General features: G+C 40.0%; 1 protein-coding gene across 3 annotated transcripts in view; it reads right to left on the bottom strand.

Moving 5' to 3' along the window:
* The window catches only part of faf1 (Fas (TNFRSF6) associated factor 1), a 61,294-nt gene extending 42,210 nt beyond the window's left edge, over positions 1-19,084 (bottom strand). The window contains exons 1-8 of one of the 3 annotated variants that reach the window (XM_039607224.1): positions 18,968-19,084; positions 18,168-18,345; positions 15,802-15,870; positions 13,864-13,910; positions 10,277-10,542; positions 10,064-10,155; positions 9,357-9,448; positions 2,270-2,375 (exon numbers count right to left, since the gene is read on the bottom strand). In XM_039607224.1, the coding sequence (XP_039463158.1) occupies positions 2,270-2,375; positions 9,357-9,448; positions 10,064-10,155; positions 10,277-10,542; positions 13,864-13,910; positions 15,802-15,870; positions 18,168-18,227 (732 nt within the window). In that variant the 5' untranslated portion in view covers positions 18,228-18,345; positions 18,968-19,084. Of the gene's footprint in view, positions 1-2,269; positions 2,376-9,356; positions 9,449-10,063; positions 10,156-10,276; positions 10,543-13,863; positions 13,911-15,490; positions 15,705-15,801; positions 15,871-18,167; positions 18,487-18,967 lie in introns of those variants that run through there. The other 2 variants (XM_039607223.1, XM_039607225.1) reach the window with 2 other exon arrangements.
* Positions 19,085-20,041: the final 957 nt, after the last annotated feature.

Below are 20,041 nucleotides of genomic sequence, written 5' to 3'. Positions count from 1 at the left end.
CAAGCCAAACTAAAGCAACTCCACTCCACAACTACTCTTTCACATTCACTCTGACTCCGAAAACGTTTCTGAGCCAGCCCTTACATGATGTATACACATGATATATTCAGGTTAAAGTTCTGGGTCTCATTTTCCCCGCAGGGGGCCTTGAGATGCCTAAAGACATGCATTTGTAAGGAAAGCACCGCAACATGGAGGCCTGTTTAAGCCCACATGGTCCCTTCTCTATCCCCCGTGGCCTCTTACAGCACCCCCACCAAGCCAACAGTCCTTTGCCTCCTTTCTGTGTCCACAGTTCCCCCCTCCCACACCACAGGGACCCCTCCCCAGTGTTTGTAATCCCAGCAGAAACACTTAAGGTTCACAGTGGGTGCTCATCAAAACCATCTGCCTGAGAAGAGAGTGAGAAAGAAAAAGGGGAGATGATGAAGGAGGAGAAAAAAATGAGAGCGCAAATGGAGACGAGAGAGAAGTCCAGGGAGGCGAGCTGCCTCCAGTTCAGATGCTGGTTATACTAATCTGTTCAATTAGCACCATTACAGGCCCTGCATGCAGCCTGATTATTATTAGTGTAATCTTGAACTGCAACGAGGACCTAGGCCAGAACAGCAGTGGTTGCAGAGAACAAGGAAGAATAAACACCTTTCACTGTTGCTTTTGAGAAAACAGTTGGCCTGGATGTAAAACACAGAAAGCATTCAGCACATCTAAACTGACAAACAACTAGTCAAAGGCATGTAAAGAATCCACAGACATTAAACATCCTGATACACCAAGTTCAAATCGTTCAAATTGAGTTTAAATTACTTAAACTTTCAAGGAGGTACTGCAGGACAGAGTTGGAGTTCTTACTTCTAGCAGCTGGCTAGCAAAACACTGACTAATAAATGTTTCCTGCTCAGGTCTCTCCCTGCAGGAGCAGAGCAGGACAGCACAGGGCAGCTGTGTATGGCTACATCCACTCTAATATGTTTTCATATTAAACAGAGTTTCTGCACCATTAATAAACAAACTGAAGCAATATCTGTCCATTCCCTTAAAAATGCATTCGACATGTCCACTGACGTACACCTGGACAGTCTCTTGTAGGAAGTTGTAGCTTAATAAAATGCACAGTTTAGCTGTAGAACAGCTGAGAGCATAAACACCAGGCTCAGCAACACCTGTAATTTGTTTTCCTCGTTGAATTAACCACTGGTTGCCAAGACCAATGCCTTTGTTTTCTCCCAGAAAAGGGTCATGTGATGGGGTGTGATGACTCACGGAAGGACAGATAGTGACTGATGAGATTCAATCAGTCAGCAGTTGGATGTTGGTGCCTGCATGATCAATTCCGAGTCTTCATTATAACCCGTCCTTACTAAAACTAAATCTTAGCTTAGTAGAGTTTTCAAAATACTTGACTTCAGGGGATCTAACAGGACACAGTAGTGTGGTCAGATATATGCTTTAGTGGTGACAACACTGGAATGTGACCACATGGTAATTAACACATAATACACCAGCACAAGCATAAATTCCATCAGCCACTTTCATAGGTTATGTCGTATGCTCTCTAAGACTCCCCGTGGCCTGAAGTCTAAATCTGGCCTTGGTGTGAACACGGCCTAAAAGACATTTTTCTATATGCAGGCAAGTTCAGATTTCAACACAAGTAGGACCTAAAAACCGATACAGCAAGACACGCTTACTCGTCTTTGCATTTAAGCAAGCATACACTTACATTCCCATGTTCCTTAACATCTAATCAATTTGCAGCTTTAATCAATGGATAAAGACATGCACTGGACTCACACTGGGTCCTAGCTGAGTAACTATAAATATTTCATAGGCTGCAAAGGCTACTGTTTAGTTTCAGATTGAGTAAGCGAATGCACTGTCTTTTTCCACTGCACCCACATGCCTAGATCAAACAATGTTCAGTCATTTAAATGGCTTTCTAGACTGCTGACACTGCAGCGAGAGAGAGAGAAAGGGAGGAAGACGCAGAGCTGGGGGAGTCCAGAAAAAACGAGGGGGCTGTACCAGAGCGCAGCTGTGAGAGTAATTATGTGCTCTGAAATGTGATCATTTGTGATGAATAATGAATCGATGGCTGAGATAGACTAGCAATGTTTGGCAAATGGAATGAAAGTTGTATTATGAGAAGCCAGAATAAGGCAGAATAATATTATGCGAGTGCATGATGTGGGTGCATTACAGAGACTTTGTGCGTATGTGTGCATAGAAAGTGACACTGTGATATCTAATGTGGTGTGTGTGTCCATACCTCCTGTATGGTTCTGGAGCCGGGAAAGTTGAGGTTGTAGTCCCTCTGAGCCTCACGGTGGCTAATGACCAGCAGGAAGTTTTGGTTTAATGAATCCTGAAGAGCACTAAACGAGAAGAGGGAACATTTTAAACGGTAAGAAATAGGGATAAATGCTATAAAGGAAATTAAAACACAGATTGATGCAGAGAGAAAACACCTAAATGAGGTGACAGAATAATGACACAAGAGAAAGAAGAGGGCAAAGACAAACATACATAATTGCTAACAGTGACTTGAGTTGAGTAAAGGGCAAGCTGAAACTTGTCAACTAGTGGTAGCCTGCCGGCCTGTGGGGAGGTGGGTGCTTCCTCAGGGGGCAAGTCGTTCTCTTTTCTGGTTATGTCTTAACAAGCCTGTCCAGAGCTATGCTCAGCACAGCAGGCTCCAACAGCTATGACCACCTGCACATTAACAGCAGGAAGCCGATCAATCTGCCTTAATGCTAACAAAACTGGAGAAAAGGCCTACAGTACTTTCAGAACTAAAAAATAAATATAAATATAAATAAAAAGCCACATTTTGCTGTGGAATATCCTGAACTAGCTGAACATAGTTAAAAATCTGAAATACCCTAAACCTACTGCAGTTACAGTTACAATAAATGTATCTAGAAACCTGTTAATGTTGCTGTAGGCAGGTCATAAAGTATGTATTGACTGACTATGCTATAGTTATCTCCATCTGCACTCCCTTCAGCATGAAAATTCTTTCACCGACCTTAAAAGTGGAAAAATAACAACAGTACAAAGCTGAAACTGAATGTGAAAAAGTTTCAGAGTAATTCTGCAAATAAGTCCAGCAGAGATTTACCAAGAACCTTTCATATTAATCTGTGAAAGCGGTATTTACAGACACCTGCTGCTCTAAGATGTTGCCTCTGGACCAACATCCGTAGCTCACTGACTAACTTACAGCAGTGTCAGAGAAGAAGAGGTGGGGGAATCAACTTTTGGAAGCTTAATTTACAATAAGCTGTGAGGTTAAGTAGCGTTTTGAGCAAACGCTGGGTCTGTGAGGCTGAATAGCAATGGGAGGCTTAAAGGCCGAAACAGGCACTTAATCAGGGCTCAGAACCCAAGGAGAGGAGGAAGAGTTGAGAGAAAGAGAGGGATGGGGGAATTAATATGTAGCGCACACATTAATTATGCAATCACACCCTTAATCTGCGCAGATCTGGACGAGCTTATGTTAACAGAAGCTCAAATTTACTGTAATGACAGCATATTTACATTGACTAAAACTACGAAATCAATATGTAAATGTAATGTTTGTTGTAGCTAACTGGAGAAGATTGGAAATGTGTGAAGTGGGAAGGATGGATGCATATGTAATAGGCCCGAGCAGACGGATGAGAGCGATGTGTGTGCATGTGTGTGAGAGAGAGGAGAGATGGAAGGGGTAGGGACATATAAATAAGGATCTAGCTAATATCACGATTATGTTTGGACACAGTCCCGAGCTGCTGCTGGCAGGCGGCTAGACTCCTAAATAGGCAGAGATAGAGGGTAAACTGAGTGGAAGTGTTACTCTGTCCTTCCAAGCAAAGAAGGAACATCTTATCAGTCATTTATGGCAGGCCGATGAGCCATTTGGTGTGTGCGTGGGTGGAGGTTCTGTTCGAGATTTACTTTGAAAAATCTATCACTCATTGTGCTCTATAGTACAAATATAGCTACTTAAAATATCAAATGCATTCAGAGGGGAAACAAACTGCCATTCATGATGAGTCATCTCCTTGTCATTTCCCATCTGTCTAAGGAAGGCCTGCTGGTTCACATATAAACAGAACAACCATGTTTCAAGTCTAACATCCCTTTGTCTGGACCGCTTTCACCACCTGTGTTTTCAAAGCGGCTGTGTTCTCGGGGAAGCAGGCCCTTCAAGCAGTGCAGGGTTGAAATGTGGATGTCGCAGTGTTTGCTTCTGCCTTCAGAGGTCCCTTTCTCACTCAACACACACACACACTCGTTGACATCTAGGTCGGCCTGGAACATCTCCGGAGGCACTTGACATGGCATAAGGGTGCCGTGAGGAAAATGTCATTTAACTTTATGGACAGCAAAAATGGAGCGTTCTGCAGGGGGAGAAGAGCAGGCTAAACAGATTGGTTTCATTCTGAGGTAAGCCCGTCGCCTAAGCTGCGAGTCCCCGCGGCACAGAGCAGACTCTAGACCTTATTAAACTAGCACTGCCAGACACAGACACGCACACGCATGCACACATGCACACAATGTGACATGTGCCTACAAAACACCAATACCCATACACGCATACGCTGTCCCATAAACATTCACCAAAACTGCTCACTGGTATTTACCAACTACCATAACGCGTGTTTCAGCTGCTGCTTTAAATGCTTGAAAAAACACACCAACCAGCAGAATACATGCCAGCTCATCTTATGCCCCTAACAGGTACAAAGGAGGTTCTGAGGCGCACACAAGGGTCTGCTTACCTCCTCCATATTTTGCATCCACAACAAAGCAGAAAAATGTGAAACCATTCAGGTTCTGCTCTATTTTGATCTGCCATTGTTTCCAAAAGGTCATTAGTGTGCTACTCGCGCAATCCTTCCCATCACTGCTTTAGCTGACCAGTTAGCTATCTCCCTGAAGTATCTGTGCGTCTGTGACTGGATAGCTGACACGCGGAGGTGAAGCGTAAGCCGACAGGCAAAGCTCAATAAAACAAGAATACATAAAAAACTCATGAATCGCTTTTTTAATTTCAAACTTCTTTCCAGAGTTCAAATTAAAATAACCTTTCCTCAGCAAACACGTGCCTGCTCAGAGCTGAAGCGGAGAATAAACAATAAAGGAAACAGGCTCCATTGAAATATTCATCAGCCCTTCATCATTTATGCAGGAGATTAGCTCCTCCTTAACACCATCTTGTATTCACATGCGGTCATCAACATGGCCACAGAAAAACTTCAGACCATTACTAACTGCACATCACTTCACTAACTAAATAACTATCTGTATGAATTGCTGCTCAGAGGAATACCTCCCGAAGCCTCGAGATTTATTTCTAATCAAACAAGACAACCAAAAGGAGTTTGCTCAGCGGGATCATAATGACAGTGCAGCACTATTTAATCAGTCGGTTTTGGTGGAGGTCTGTGTACAGCATGAGCCAAGCTCTACAAAGTAATTGCTTTGGATATTACCATTTACGGGAGACTTGAATTTTTACTATAAGCACTGAGAAATTACATTTGGCTGGATAACTGTCTTTTCAGATAAAAAAAAAAAAAAAAATACAAACTAGCAAATATAGTTCGGGAGACAGTGAGAGGTTCATTACTCTCATTCAAAATGTGTGTTTCAAGCCATTTTATTTAGATGGTAGTAGTTCCTTTTTGCTTTTTGTTTGGAAAAAATCATTAGCAGCTAGAAGAAAACTTTCACTAAGAGATGTTTTTTCCTGCTTTCATAACTATACTATTAAGTTAAGGTTATTCATATATACCAGTCTTAAAATATTGTCAAGCAACTTTATGTCTCTGCAAGTTATACTCCTGTCATACCTGCTGTGTGTTATACTGGCTTCTCTGAAACCAACAAAAGCTAAAAATGAATATGTCTCAACAAGCAAAACAATCCTGGTAGAAAATGTATCTGAAAAATGTACTTACACTGTTTTTTTCCCCTTTTTGGCTTTGATACTGAATATCAATCATGCAAAATTACAATGTTGAATATATAAACATTTTCAGTGCATGCCATATTGCAGTCTGTAATATGGAACATAGCTACCAACCAAATTAAAAGAAGCTCAAACTTAGATAAGACAGTCTGTATGACCGCTGTTTTCTTCCTAGATGTCAAAAAGATATTACCCGAGTGCCACGAACCACCCATTTTTACACTTTGTGGTCATCCTATTACATGCACCATGTAACCTAAAGAAATTCCATAAAACTGCTCTGCCATAAAGCCGACTTTGTGATACCTAAAATATTTCTGTTCACACCACAGCGATGGTGTTAAATAAGATGTTTTAGCACTGAGGTTTAGCTGCAGTTATCTTCTGGCTTGTATTATATTCAAAGGTTTTTCAAATATTCTCATAAATGACAAGAACCACTTGTCAGTGCATTATTAGTGCACAACACCACTTTCACTCTAAACTTCAATAACAGACACATACATACACAACAACATTATACACTCCACAAAAGGTTAAACACAATAAAAGTAGATTTTACAGCAGAGCTCTTGTACCGAATTGTGGCAGACTACAAGTGCAACTAATAAAGAGGCAACTCCGTGTGTGGATTTTTGAAGCAAACACTGTTGCCGGATGCCTGTTTGAAAATGGCTTTAGTGTGTGCAACATCCATCCAAGTTGAGACAAACAAATAGATTACTTAGAGGGAAATGAGATACATAGTTTTTTTAATGTTACTAATTAGATATTCTGCTATATTTGGATTAATTATGGTTAATTAGATAGTAATTGCATGCTGGAAGGCTACATTTTATTAGAAACTTGTAGGACAGTAGGTAAAAAACAAATAAAAGTAGATCTTTGTCCTAATGTTAACCCGTAAAGTGCTGCACTCAGTTTTGCTTATTAGAAGCGAAACTGAAATCAGGGCCATGGTTAAAGCTTCTCAAAGGCAGGGATACAATGTAATCAACAGTAAAAAATAATCATTAAGATATATATACACACTATAAGAATTACACATTTCCTCCCATAGTGAAGTTTCAGATTTTATAAAGACACACACATCATTTTTCATGATTTTCTCATGAAAATCAACCACTTTCTCATTTTCCCTCATACATTGTAATGTTCATTTGATTCATCCTTAATTCCTCTAATTATGTTGCATGAGTAAAATGAGAAGACTGCCACTTTCATCAGTAAATCAAATGTTATAAGATATTTAAAACACAAATAACACAAGAACTGGTCATTTATGGTCATTTAATACCAAATCAGTTCATTCATAATGGTATGACACTAATACTTGCACTGAGATCTGTCTGCTACAACAAATCTGCAGACACTTCACATGAACTATGTGTACTGTGTGTATATGGTGTGACCACAGTTTATTTTTACTACAAGCCAACAGCCTGTTTGGTCTCGCTACAGGGGACTGCTCCCTTCACATTCTGTGATTTGTCACCTATCCGCTCCCAGTATGCCAACACGGTCACCATACGCACGCAGGCACACGTTAATAGACAATTGCATGCGCATATACACAAGAGCCCACCCACTCCTTTCAGCCCCAACTGTCCGCCACTAAAATAGCTGACACAGAATAACGAGCTCCTGACACCCAAAATGATATCGATAACACTTGGCGGAAAGGCAACGGTGCTGCTAAAAAGACACAGCAGTCAGTGTACGAGTGAGAAGATGAGGAGAGGCAGGGAAGAGAGAGAGCAACGGAGGGTCATTAACTGCCAACACCGTATAACTACCACTTAGCCTAACTAGCATGGAAAGCAGCAAACTGCCAAATTACTTCTTCCACACGTATTCTGCTGACATGTGGATGCTTTCTCAGGGGAGAGCTACAGTACAATTTTAGTTTTTTTTAAATCCACAGCCAAAAAAGAAAAGAAAAAAAATTGGGGGTCAAGGTATGACACGCCAAAAACACAAAAAACCCTCTTAATCTTCTAACAAATTGACTAATGCTCATTGCAGATACATGCCCCGTATTAGCCACAGAGCTTTTCTTTTTGATAAAATAAAAAATTTCAACAAACCTAAGATGATTCATAGAGACACGGGAAACTCGGCGTACAAAATGTTACACTTCAAAATGTCCCAGACTACGTGACAACTTATTAGGATCCACAATTACATAATTATGCACTCAAGAAGACCTTACAGCTGCTTTTTTTATGCAATGTTAAATTGATAAATGCTGATAACGGTACTGGTACTGGATCTGAAAATACACTGCTCAACCATTCATTTCAAAAAGATTCTGAAGAACACATAAAACACTAACCACTGCTGGTAAATTTCCATTAAATAATTTCTTTCCCTTTTTGTTTTTAGCTCACAGACCATGTCCTCAGGGACATTAGCTTCAAAAAAGAAAACCAATTCCGTTATTAATCACAGAAGTGGCAATGTACATCCTCAATCATTCTGCCTGGATGTGTCTTCAAATTACAGTGCACACAAAATTACACGGCACAGGGACAATGACAGACAGCAAATACTCATACAAACAAAGAACTCAAATACTGCAACCATACAAATAGTGCAAGGTAATATTGTAAAGACATATTCCCACAAACAAAAAAATGTGTACCCTTCATATCTATCATTATCCGTCCAATCCCCTCAAAATAAAAAATAAAGATGATCTTTGTCATCCTGTGATAACCAAGTAGAATAAAGCAGATATATTATTTCTTTGGATGATGTTTACCTGATACTGATGAAAGACCAATCACATGCTCAGCTGCCACCTATGATTGTATTACTGCTATGACTTTATCCTGAGCTGCCTGACATTTCAGAGAAAAAGGCTGCTAATGCTGTCACGCATTCACTAAGACAACCCAAGAAACCTCTGGATGAAGAACACCGACTTCACAGGCTTTCCCAGAAAATCTCTATTGTTGCTGCATGTTAATGTGTGATCTTTCAAACAAGGTATAAATAATAGATATGAAGTGAGGCTGTCATATACACAACTTCTGAAGAGAAAGATGCAAAGGAAAACCTTTGGCAAGCAACAATATCAGGGCGAAGACGACAAAGAAGGACGACAAAATTATTATTTGCATAACACACAAAGAGTGTGGCACCAGACGTTCCTCTCATCTTCTCAAAATGTCACAAAGGATGTGAAAAGCGAATGTGCACTGCCAGGTCAAATGTCTCCTAATAAAGCTATGAAAGCAGCATTGGCTCCCTCTTCTCTTTATAAGTGGAGATATAGCACCACCTGGTGTTTGAACTGCACTCATGCCACTACCTATTATAATTTATAGTGTATACGCAGCAGAATGACAAGAAAGGATTTATCCCCATAATAAGGATGGGAGTTAGAGAGTACCTGTTTTTGCTGGTGCTGGCAGTAGGGGCAATGTCGGGGGTCAGGACATACAGGCTGTTGTTCTTGGGCAGGTGTAAACTTCTCAGCACCGTCTGAGTACACACACATAAACATACACAACTGTAAGAAGGTTCTGTGAATGAGTTATAGCTGTAGAGACAATATAAATTAGATGGGCTCCTAAATGCAACACCTGTCTGGTAATGTAAAACAATTAACAGAAGGGGCAGACTTGTGTGATATCACCTGTGCTTCTCATTTTTCTTAGTGCCTTAATGCAGCGGTCCCCAACCTTTTTTGCGCCACGGACCGGTTTATGCCCGACAATATTTTCACGGACCGGCCTTTAGGGTGTCGCGGATAAATACAACAAAATAAAACTAGTACCGGTACCGAAAAAAAGAAGATTTATTCATAACACACATGAAAAGACCCAGGAAAACCGAGTTAACGATAAAAACGATAACAAAATAACGCTGAAAAACGATAAAAACCCTGAAAAACATACATTTCACACCTGAGCCTCAACTCTCGCGGCCCGGTACCAAACGACTCACGGACCGGTACCGGTCCGAGGCCCGGGGGTTGGGGACCGCTGCCTTAATGTGTTAATTCAATTCAATACAATCCAGCTTTATTTATACAGCACCAATTCACAACAACAGTCACCTCAAGGTGCTTTATAAAAATTAAAGCTTTTAACTCACACTATCAGACACATCTCCGCTCTTCCACCCTTTCAACTGCATTTTGGACACCGGAACACCAAGCTCTGTTTCAAGGATCTGTTTGATTTCTCCTATGGATTGGATTAGACAAAGAAAGCGGGCACAGAGGAAAATTGACCTTTTGTTTGCAAAAGTCAGTGCGAAAGCGTTAAATATGGACATGGTACATCTGTGCGAATGTGTGGTGCTCACCAACTGTGTTGCCCTCCTCGAGCACCAGCTCTACAGAGCGTTGCCGGTACTCGACCCTGAAGTTGAGCAGCCGGGGCTGACGCTCTACGATGTGTCGGGAAGAAGGGGTGATTGGGCAAAAAGCTGAAGCTGAGGATGATGGAGGTGAAGAAGACGAAGATGAAGAAGAGGGGGGAGGAACTGCGCTTCCCGCTGCTGCATCAGCTGCTTCTGAGAGGCTAGGAGGTCCGTACATTGTGGCCTGACTCGCCTCACTGGAAAAGTTACTACAGAAAGACGGTCAGAAAAGAAATTCAAAATAGAACTAAAATGACCTCCTCGTGGTTGTATCCTGCTTCAAATGATTCAAGTTATAGTGCAGCTCCATGTCTGTGTAAACTCATACAGCATATTTACTTTAACAGTTAGGCTGCAAAAGCAGGTATAACCAATTCAATACAAGAGATATATGGTCACAATCTCCCCTCGTGCCCCTCAGTTATGGTGCTGAATAATGACTGAAAAATTGCTTTTGGCAAACATTATGATGGTGCAAAAAAGCTGACCTTTGACTGTTTGGATATTTAATGTAATCAGTTTATCCTATTAGACATTTGTGTGAAACTTTCAGGCATAAGAGGCTTGCGTTATAGTCAAAAACTTGTTTTGTTATGTCATAAAGACCTTGACTTTTGACCACCAAATATTGATCAGGTTATGCTTCAAGTCCAAGTGAATGTTTGCTTCAATGCATCTATGTGACACAGACTGCTACCAGCACAAAGACGATAAATTTGGCAAGTGGTTTTCTCTCCTATCCTCTAAATATCTGTTTACACTATTGTGTGTTTTATCTTTGTTGCCATTTCATACGACACAATTGATAATGTCTTTTCTCATTTGACCAAGTATGTCCCTTGTTTCTTGAAATGCAGGCAGCAAATGTTCTGAAATAGCAAGTGCAAAAGCCATGCTTAAACATTTTATCAGTCTAACAACAGTGGAGAGGTCACTGGCCTGAGCTGTATGTCGTCCGTCATAAAAACCTCCACAACAAACCTGAGCAACAGGAAAAGGACTAGATCCAACCATATGTTAGAATAATCTAACTGCGCCCCTGCTCATCAATTCAGTGAGAAATAAAATTAATCCACCAATAAATGGAAAATTTGCATTTTTTTTCCCTAAAATCAGAATGTCATGTATTGAGTTACAAATACTGCACACCCAAAGACAGCTCCTCACACGTGCGCTGATAAATTAATGACTTTCATTGTTTGTGTTATTAATTAATTTTTTTTGGATAATTTTATGGATATAAACTTGTAACTTAGATGAAAATAAGATAACATTTTACGTGTAATCGATGCAGGAAATCAACTAAAACAAAGGGTTCACATAATGGCTCTTGATGTTTTATAGTGTATATGCAATCAACATCAACCTGTTGTGAAATATACCAACAAAGGAACAGAGATAACACATGTGCCATGAACTACAGAAAAATGCTGGAAAATCCAAGTCAGGACATAGTTGGAAGTTCTCCTTTCTCACCATTTCCAATACTGAAAATACTCGGTTTGACTTAGGCAATACCTGAGTAGAGCACGCAGCAAGGACACAGGACAACCACTCGTTAGCTTTGAATTTACTCTACTCATTAATTGTGCAACTGTCAAAGATCAGATATCACACCTAGACTTTGTACTGAAATGTTGGCAGATTAAATATCATATAATGGCCAATCCAACTGTGACAGGCACATTCGTAAGGCAGTGACTAGAAAAGTTTAGGGCTGCAATGCATGTGTGAAAACTGCAATAAAAAGCATATCATGTTAATAATTGAAGGTGCTAACTGTACATTTGCTCTATAATCAGAGATGGTTTACATTTGAGACAGATGATGCAAAAAAAAAAAAAAAAAGAGATTTTGCAACAAATATTAAAGAACAAATATGAGAGATCCTGCCAAGATCATCTTTTTTTTTTATTGCTGAAAGTGTCCAGGGGAAATAAGGCTGATTTCAAGAGCTGTCAAAATGAATAGAACAAAAAGATCCCTATTGAAAAGGCAGTTAAAATATCTCTTATTGTGTTCTGGGCGTAGCTTTATCCTTTACTACAAGTAGATGGCATTCTTCTCCATCTAAACCAAACTACTGAGGCCTTCACCTATGACAGGACTCACGACTTCAACAGATGACGGAGCGGAGTCTCATGAGACTTATATACTCATATTAAATGCTCGTAACAAGCTGCTTATGATTCTTAAATTGCTTAGTTATAAAGACACGATTAAAGACAGAAACGCTGTTTAGACAGCAGTGCTGGAATACCCTTCAACTGGCCCCAGATCTGGTCACGTCATCAGAGTTTGTTTACAGGACAACTCTGGCCTACTTATACCAATGCCAGCCACTGAGTGAATGTGTTGGCTGCTGATCACACTGCCAGCCAGCCTCCGTTCGTGACAGTGTGTGCCTTCAAGAAAGACTGGCAATATTCTCATGGCGCAAGAGCTGAAAACAAACTACAGCACATGCATGTGCACACGTGCGCACAAGTGACTTGCAAAATAAAACGGTTAAGGGGATGCCTCCAGTGGGAGGGTCTAGATTAACTAATTGCATTCATGGCCCAAGAGCTGACAATAGTTCACTCGTGCACATGCATGCATTGTGTGCATGTTCACATACACACATGCATTGTGTGCATGTTCACATACACACATGCATTGTGTGCATGTGTATGCATTAGCCCAGGGGTGGGCAATCTCAGTCCACGAGGGCCGCTGTCCCTGCAGGTTTTAGATGTGTCCTCGAACCAACACAGCTGATTTAAATGGCTAAATTAGCTCCTCAACATGTCCTGAAGTTCTCCAGAGGCCTGGTAACAAACTAATCATGTGATTCAGGTGTGTTGACCCAAGGTGAGATCTAAAACCTGCAGGGACACCGGCGCTCGTGGACTGAGATTGCCCACCCCTGCATTAGCTCATGAGTAACAACTAACTGTTGAATGAAAGTGAATGGCACAAACCCTCTTAAAAGAAACCCGTTCTAATCAGAAACTGTGTTCAACTTGATTCTTAGCAGAAAGCTTCCTTGCAGGAAGTTTTTTTATATCAATCCTCGAAGAATCATAGCAGAAGCAATACCCTGCAGCTCAGTAGCCTGTAGGTTATTATTTCCTGGATGTTGCTGCATGTGACTGTTTTTATTGAGCAACACTTCTGTATCCACTATAACCGTGATAAAGTTCACAACGCCTTGTCAACACTGAGATGAGGACTTCAAGTTCCTGCAAATACAGTCAGACTTTGGTTAAGATTTACTTATTTATTTTCTCACGTACGCAGGTGATGTACATCAGTGGCACATATTTCTCTGAGAGTTTTTTGTGAATCCCCAAACTCACTTATGTGTTTTCACATCTGCCTGTGATTACGTCTAACCTTTAACTTGGTCATTACGGCTTGACAAAAATACAAAAGTGTTCTGAACTTATGCACAATGTGTGTCACCTTGCAGCATTCCCTTGGAATTAAAAGGTGAGATGGTATCTTTTCTCTTATTTAGAGTAGATTTGTGAGAATGTGGTTATTACCTTTGTAAGATCCCGTTCTCCTGTGGTATGACCCCATTGATGGCTGCCTGTAATAAACGCAGAAGTCAAAATTGTCGTTGTTGTCCTTTTGCTTTCAAACACCAAATAACACCATGACAAAACATGCAACCAACGTAAACTGAACTAATTTCAAAGAGGCTGGCAGATGCAGCATGGATCTCCAAACAGGTTTTGACAATGGCTAAGAGAATTACAATTACTGTAATAAACTACTTTTGGCAAACAAACTTCATTTAGGCCTCTATGGTCTTAGGCCTATTTTCAAATTTAAATATATATATATATATATATATATATATATATATATATATATATATATATATATATATATATATATATATATATATATATATATACACACACACACACATGTATATACACACATATATATATATATATATATACACACACACACACATATGAAAAATTAAATATCTTTCAATAAAATGTACACATGACTGACTTGCAAACTCTTTCAGGCTGACAGGGAGAATCTGACCTGTGCGTTCTGAAAATTTACAAATTCTTTTATTTATAAGAAGAAAAAACACCTAAGGAGGGCGAAAGATCAGAACAAAGGGAAATGAAAGGACAAATATAGCCACTGTCTGCTTTGCAGTTTGCTTTTGTCTGAATCGGCAATTGTTTGGATTCCTCTCGAACAGTCACTATTCTACACTGCCAAACAGGCAAAGTAAAGCTGGTAAGCACTGTTATAACCATATCCACTATTCATTGTTTGTATGAAAAGCAATACTAGAATTTTCTTGCAAAGAAAAGGTATAAGGAACTGTGAAATAATGGCAAAAAGACACCCAGCCCCATCATCAAACATGCTATAGTTGGCCTTCATTGGAGTATACAGTCATTATCTTTAGGTCTTACAACTGTCTCTGTCGTTTATCAAATGCCACACATTACTGGCTGGTGAACTGCCAGAAACTCAGTGGGCAGTTATCACGAGCAAACACAACCTCAGCACTTATAAACATGACTCTTTGTCTCTTAACTGAAGCTTCCACCGGCTTCGGTTTCAACTTAAAGTCACAACTTTGTTTCTCTTTTCTGAGCTATTAATTTGCTTCGGTCACATTTTAAAATGTTACAGTGGGAAGAAGCTCAAATAAATAATAAAGTTAATCATTGATAGTTAAGTGTCAGATCCTGGCATTGTGCATGTGACCTCATAGTCACGTAGTCTCGGCTTGCTGGGACACTACAATATAACAGAGCTGGAGGTAGCTTTAGGTGCGTTGATAAGTCAAAAAAAAGAAGACTTCTAAAAGCAACAGTGCATTCTTACTTAACACAAACATGCTCAGGCTATAAAAAGTTTAGAAGCATATTAATGATCCATTTATTTTATCTTTCCTAACACTAAAAACAGCTGCAAATGGGTCACCCTTCCTAAAAAATAAAAATCACATCTGCTTTTATTACTGTAAATTTAAAAATAAAATAAAATGGACAGTAAGCACACAAGAGCAATGGCAATATTTCACACCACAAACCCCAACTTACTGGCAGATGCAGTACTGAGGTATTGGGGTGAAACTCCACACTCACACTTAGCAAACAAATTTGTTTTTACAAAAACAACACCTACTGCAGAAGAACTGCGAGCCATCAGATTTACAGCTGCAGTGAGTCCAGCCCCCACTGTCTATCTCGCTGCCTGCTTTGAGCTCCTGCCAGCATCTATCTAAATATAGACTGACCTCTTCCAATATGCACTTCATGCTGAGAGGTGCATCATGAATTAATACAAACCTGACGGGATTACATGAGGAAATCATTTGCCCATTACACGGTGTACGCTACTGGATGTTAGCTGCCCTCTTGAACCTGCCCTGTAGACAGACTAAGTCCGCGTGTCCAAGAGTAAAGCCCAATAGAGCCTGCAGATAATGAACTTACCACTAAATCCCAGTTATTAAGCTCTAACAGAGTGATTGCCTCTGCAATGTTGTCAATTCCAGTGCAAGCCTGTGAGGGGAAAGCAAAACAAAAAATGAATTCAGCAGATTAATGCATCGTATGAGATCAAATTCTAAATGTGAAAAGAACAATAACAGTTACAGTTTAACTACTACTCTATTACCCATAAAAGCAGCGTGAAATGGTAACAGCCTTAAGAAGGATTATGGACATTCAGTGATGTCTTGATCAAAACAAGGTTGCCACTTCCTCAGAATCTCAGTACATATTCAGCATGACAACAAACTTGGGCTTTGATGTCAGTACCATTGAAATAAATTAGTATGTGTAGTTTAAATGTAAAACATTAATAAATAAATAAAAACAGACCCAGACAGTAAAACAGTAAAACTTGTACTGAGCATTTTGGTTCTGTTGTGTTCAACTGGTCTTTAAACCAGCATGACATTTCAACCTATTAGACGTGTGTAAGAAATGTCTATTTTCTTTATAATAGTAGCAATTAATACTTGGAAAAAAATATTTATACCAACATTAAGCAACATTTTATGCCTATTTAAAACGACCCTCTATAGACTTCATAAAGTATTTACTTGATGATGAAGAGCTCTTCAAGTATCTACAAAAAAGCAAAGTAACACTGACATGTCCCTGCTGTCTGCTGATACCAGGAAAATTTAGTGTTAACAGGAAGAAATTAATTCAGAACAAAATGTGATGCGGTGTTGAAACCAACAGCCAAGTACTACATATCAAGAATAAAATCCAAAGCAAACTAGTTGTGTGTGTATAAAGTATATTATCATGCTTGCTAGACATAACCTGGACTTTAGCCCAGCCTTTGATACCACTGATCTAGATTCACAAGTCAAAGCCCTGTCTTGGATTAGTTTACTTCATATCTTGCTGATAGAATGCTTTTGGTTTCAGTGGGCAAGATGTTTGGTCAGATCTGCTCTCATCATCCAGCGTCGTACAAGGATCTGGGTTAAGTCCTCTGGTGATTTCATTGTATAGTCTCCCTCTCTTTAAAACCTTGTGAACTGGATCTGGTTGAATAATTTTTTACAGTTAAATGCAGACAAAGACGGCCCATCTAATTATTGCTCCTCAGAGCATTACTGCCAAATCAGACAGCAACTGGGGTCCCTTTTATCCAATCTAAAACCTGACATGCTAAATCATGGGATAATTTGTTTTTCAGTCTTTGACATTTAATGCTCACATTAAGTCTCTGATATGCTGGTGTTTTCTTTTGTTTTGATTTTTTTTTCATTTGAGAAATATTACTAAACTCTAAAAGTCAATTGGTGATGCTTGTTTAAGACTTTGTCTCCTCTTGCTTGGATTGTTTTTATTCTCATTCTTTTAAGTCCTTACATTTCACCCCACTTTTAAGGGTTTTGCATTGCCTTCCTATCAGGTTTAGATTTCGGTTTCAAATCTTGGTTCTTACTTTTATGGCCCACTGCACCCCTCAGTTCCTCAGTTTGGGGCCTTCTTGTGATTCTGCGTACCCATTTGAAAACAAAAGGGAATTCTGCCTCCACACCTTAGCTCCAAAATATGGAAGAGGTTACCACTGGCAGGGCAGTGTTGTGATTTTGTGTTGTTTTGCTTGGTTAATGTGTGTCAACTTTGCGAACAGTGTGGGCTAGTTTTTATCCATTCACTTTTTTAAAGCACTTTTTGACAGTCCTTTGTCTCGAAAAGCGCTATAAAAATAAAATTCACTTACTTCCCTAACAGTACACTAAAGTAAACTTGCAAACAAAACTACAGTAACAAGCTCTTCACCGGGGAGCATGCGTACAGTTAACTAAACACAAACAGAAGATGACGATTATATGCTGTTCTAGTAAAGACTGTCAGATAAACAGGATCATAAATTACTGCCAGTTTGCAAATGTTTATCGCCATTATCCCAATGTTCACGGCAAACCGGGGTTAAAATTTAGTCTTTATGGATGACAGTTTCTGATACGGATTTGAAACGCTGGCAAAACAATGTGTAAACAAGCTGACAGCAGCGGTTAGCCGCGAAAATGCCCTCTCACTAGTAGTTGGATCGTTATCCTTCAAGTATGTAAACGATTCAAAAGATTAGATGACTAGTGTCATCTGTCTGGGTTATCTTTTCTGTTATGTAGTTATTGGTCACACAGATAACAGGCTTCTTCATAATCAGGTAGCAAGCTGTCAGTGTGTTAGCACAGCGTGCTAAACCACAGAAACACCAGCTCAGGTCTGCTGTTTACCACGCCAGTCCGAGGCGTTTCAACAACAACAGGCACATTATTGCCCACCTCGTACAATATGAGGGGCTAAGAAAAAATGACACTCACCTGAAAATCGGCCAGAATCATTTCTCTATCCATGTTGCTATCGCCGCTTTCGGAGGCCATGGCAATGACTGGCTAAAAGCAGTTCTTGTTCCACTGGCTCTCGCTGCTTTCTGTACTCACACAGGGACGCTGAGTGCTGGTAAAACTGTTTGCTTAGGCGTGGCGGCGAGTGAGCGAGCTGTCAAATTGGGAAATGTTGAAGTTTCTTTGATTTTTAACTGCTTCAAATAGACAAAATGCTGTAAAGTAACGTTACAGTGTTCAGCTATCTCATATCATTATTGTCAGCTTTACGGCTGACGTAAACCGGAGATTTTGTCGCAGATCGTCGTAAAAAAAAAAAAAAAAAAACCTAAAGGCGATAAAGGGAGATTAACTTTCCTGTAGCTGCATGAAATCAGCGCTTCTCTTCTTAATGACTGTACCAGTATAAATATGTTTACTATGCACATGTCTGCAGACTGGAGTCATACATATTTAATATTCTATTAGCCAGGGCTTCCACATGCCTAAGCTTTAGGATTTACACGACATCAGAAATGATATGAGTTTGTCCAAGTGTTATTACAGAGTTGTAAGGTCATTTAGATTTTATAGACCAGTCTTGTAAATGTGACATAGGTGAAGAGTTCACACAGCCAGCCCATGCAGTAGCAGGCTCCTCCTTCAGGTCAGCAACTCCGCCTGCTGTCTGGTTCATGATATGCTTTTTGAAACAGATTAAAGCAAGCCACCGATGTGAGGCTCTTTCATGAGCAAACCTTCTCTCTTTAGGATTTCGCCACAGCGGATTACCTCACCCTATCCCTAGCATCCTCTGTCACAGCAGTCCTCCGCATGGCCTCCTTCACTGCATCCATGAATCTTCTACTGCAATCCCAGGTTTCCCTCTTTACCTCCTGCCTGGTACCCTCATACTGTCACCTCCAGCTCCGCCTCCTGTCTTTCTGTTAGTGACACGGTCTCCAAACCAAACATCATAGCAGGTCTTGTGAGACTTCCTTTCTCTCTTGCTGCTATCCTCGTCTACGCCCACTCCATCCTATCTGCACGCTCTTCTGCACTAGAGATGTGGGTAGTTTCACAAACAAGTAGAGATCCTAACTTTTATTAAAATAAATATTTTAAATATATTTTCATATCAGTGGTATTATTTTTTTTTTCTCTCTTTCCGCATGCACAGTTTCAAAGGCAAGTTTGGTCATCTATACGAGTAATATATTTCTTGGACACTAGAGGGGACCCATACATCAATTATCCTACTGAAATAATATGGCCTCTAACACAGTCCTCAGTCCTTGTTAATATAGTCCCCGTTGTAGTACGTAACCAGTGGAAAACTTGGTGGCTAACACACAAGACGTTTCTCCAGATGTCTAACAGAAGCATTGTGAGGCATCGAGGGCTTTTAATTTAAAATTAAAATTTAAAAGTTATTATTATTATTATTATGTAACATTTTATTTTAGGCGTTGTTTAAACCACTCTAGGTCACATTAAACGGAAGACTTTAAAAATACATATAAGAATAACCAAGAAAGTATCCATGACATCAGTAAAAGAAGTAAGAAGAAGCCTTTCTCTGGTCACAAAGAAAAGGAGCATTTATGGTGGCAGAAGCACGACTGAAATTTCACCGGCTAAAAAGAGGCCTGTGGATGAGCCTGGCCAGAAAGTGAGGGAGTGGTTTAAAAACGCTCGGCTGTGTACGTTTTGGATTGGTTAGAGGGTTGTGAAGAGGGCGGATGTGAAATGAAACCCAGTCAATCTCTCGTCTTTTTCTGCTGTCCTCTCTTTCTTATGTTTTCCCCATCTCTCAGTGTTGCACATAAACACGTTTATCTCTCTCCCTGAGAAATACAGTAACTGCATTA

Source organism: Oreochromis aureus, linkage group 23 (genome assembly GCF_013358895.1).
Source record: "Oreochromis aureus strain Israel breed Guangdong linkage group 23, ZZ_aureus, whole genome shotgun sequence".
Classification (NCBI taxonomy): Eukaryota; Metazoa; Chordata; class Actinopteri; order Cichliformes; family Cichlidae; genus Oreochromis; species Oreochromis aureus.
This window is presented reverse-complemented; position numbering and strand designations above follow the sequence as displayed.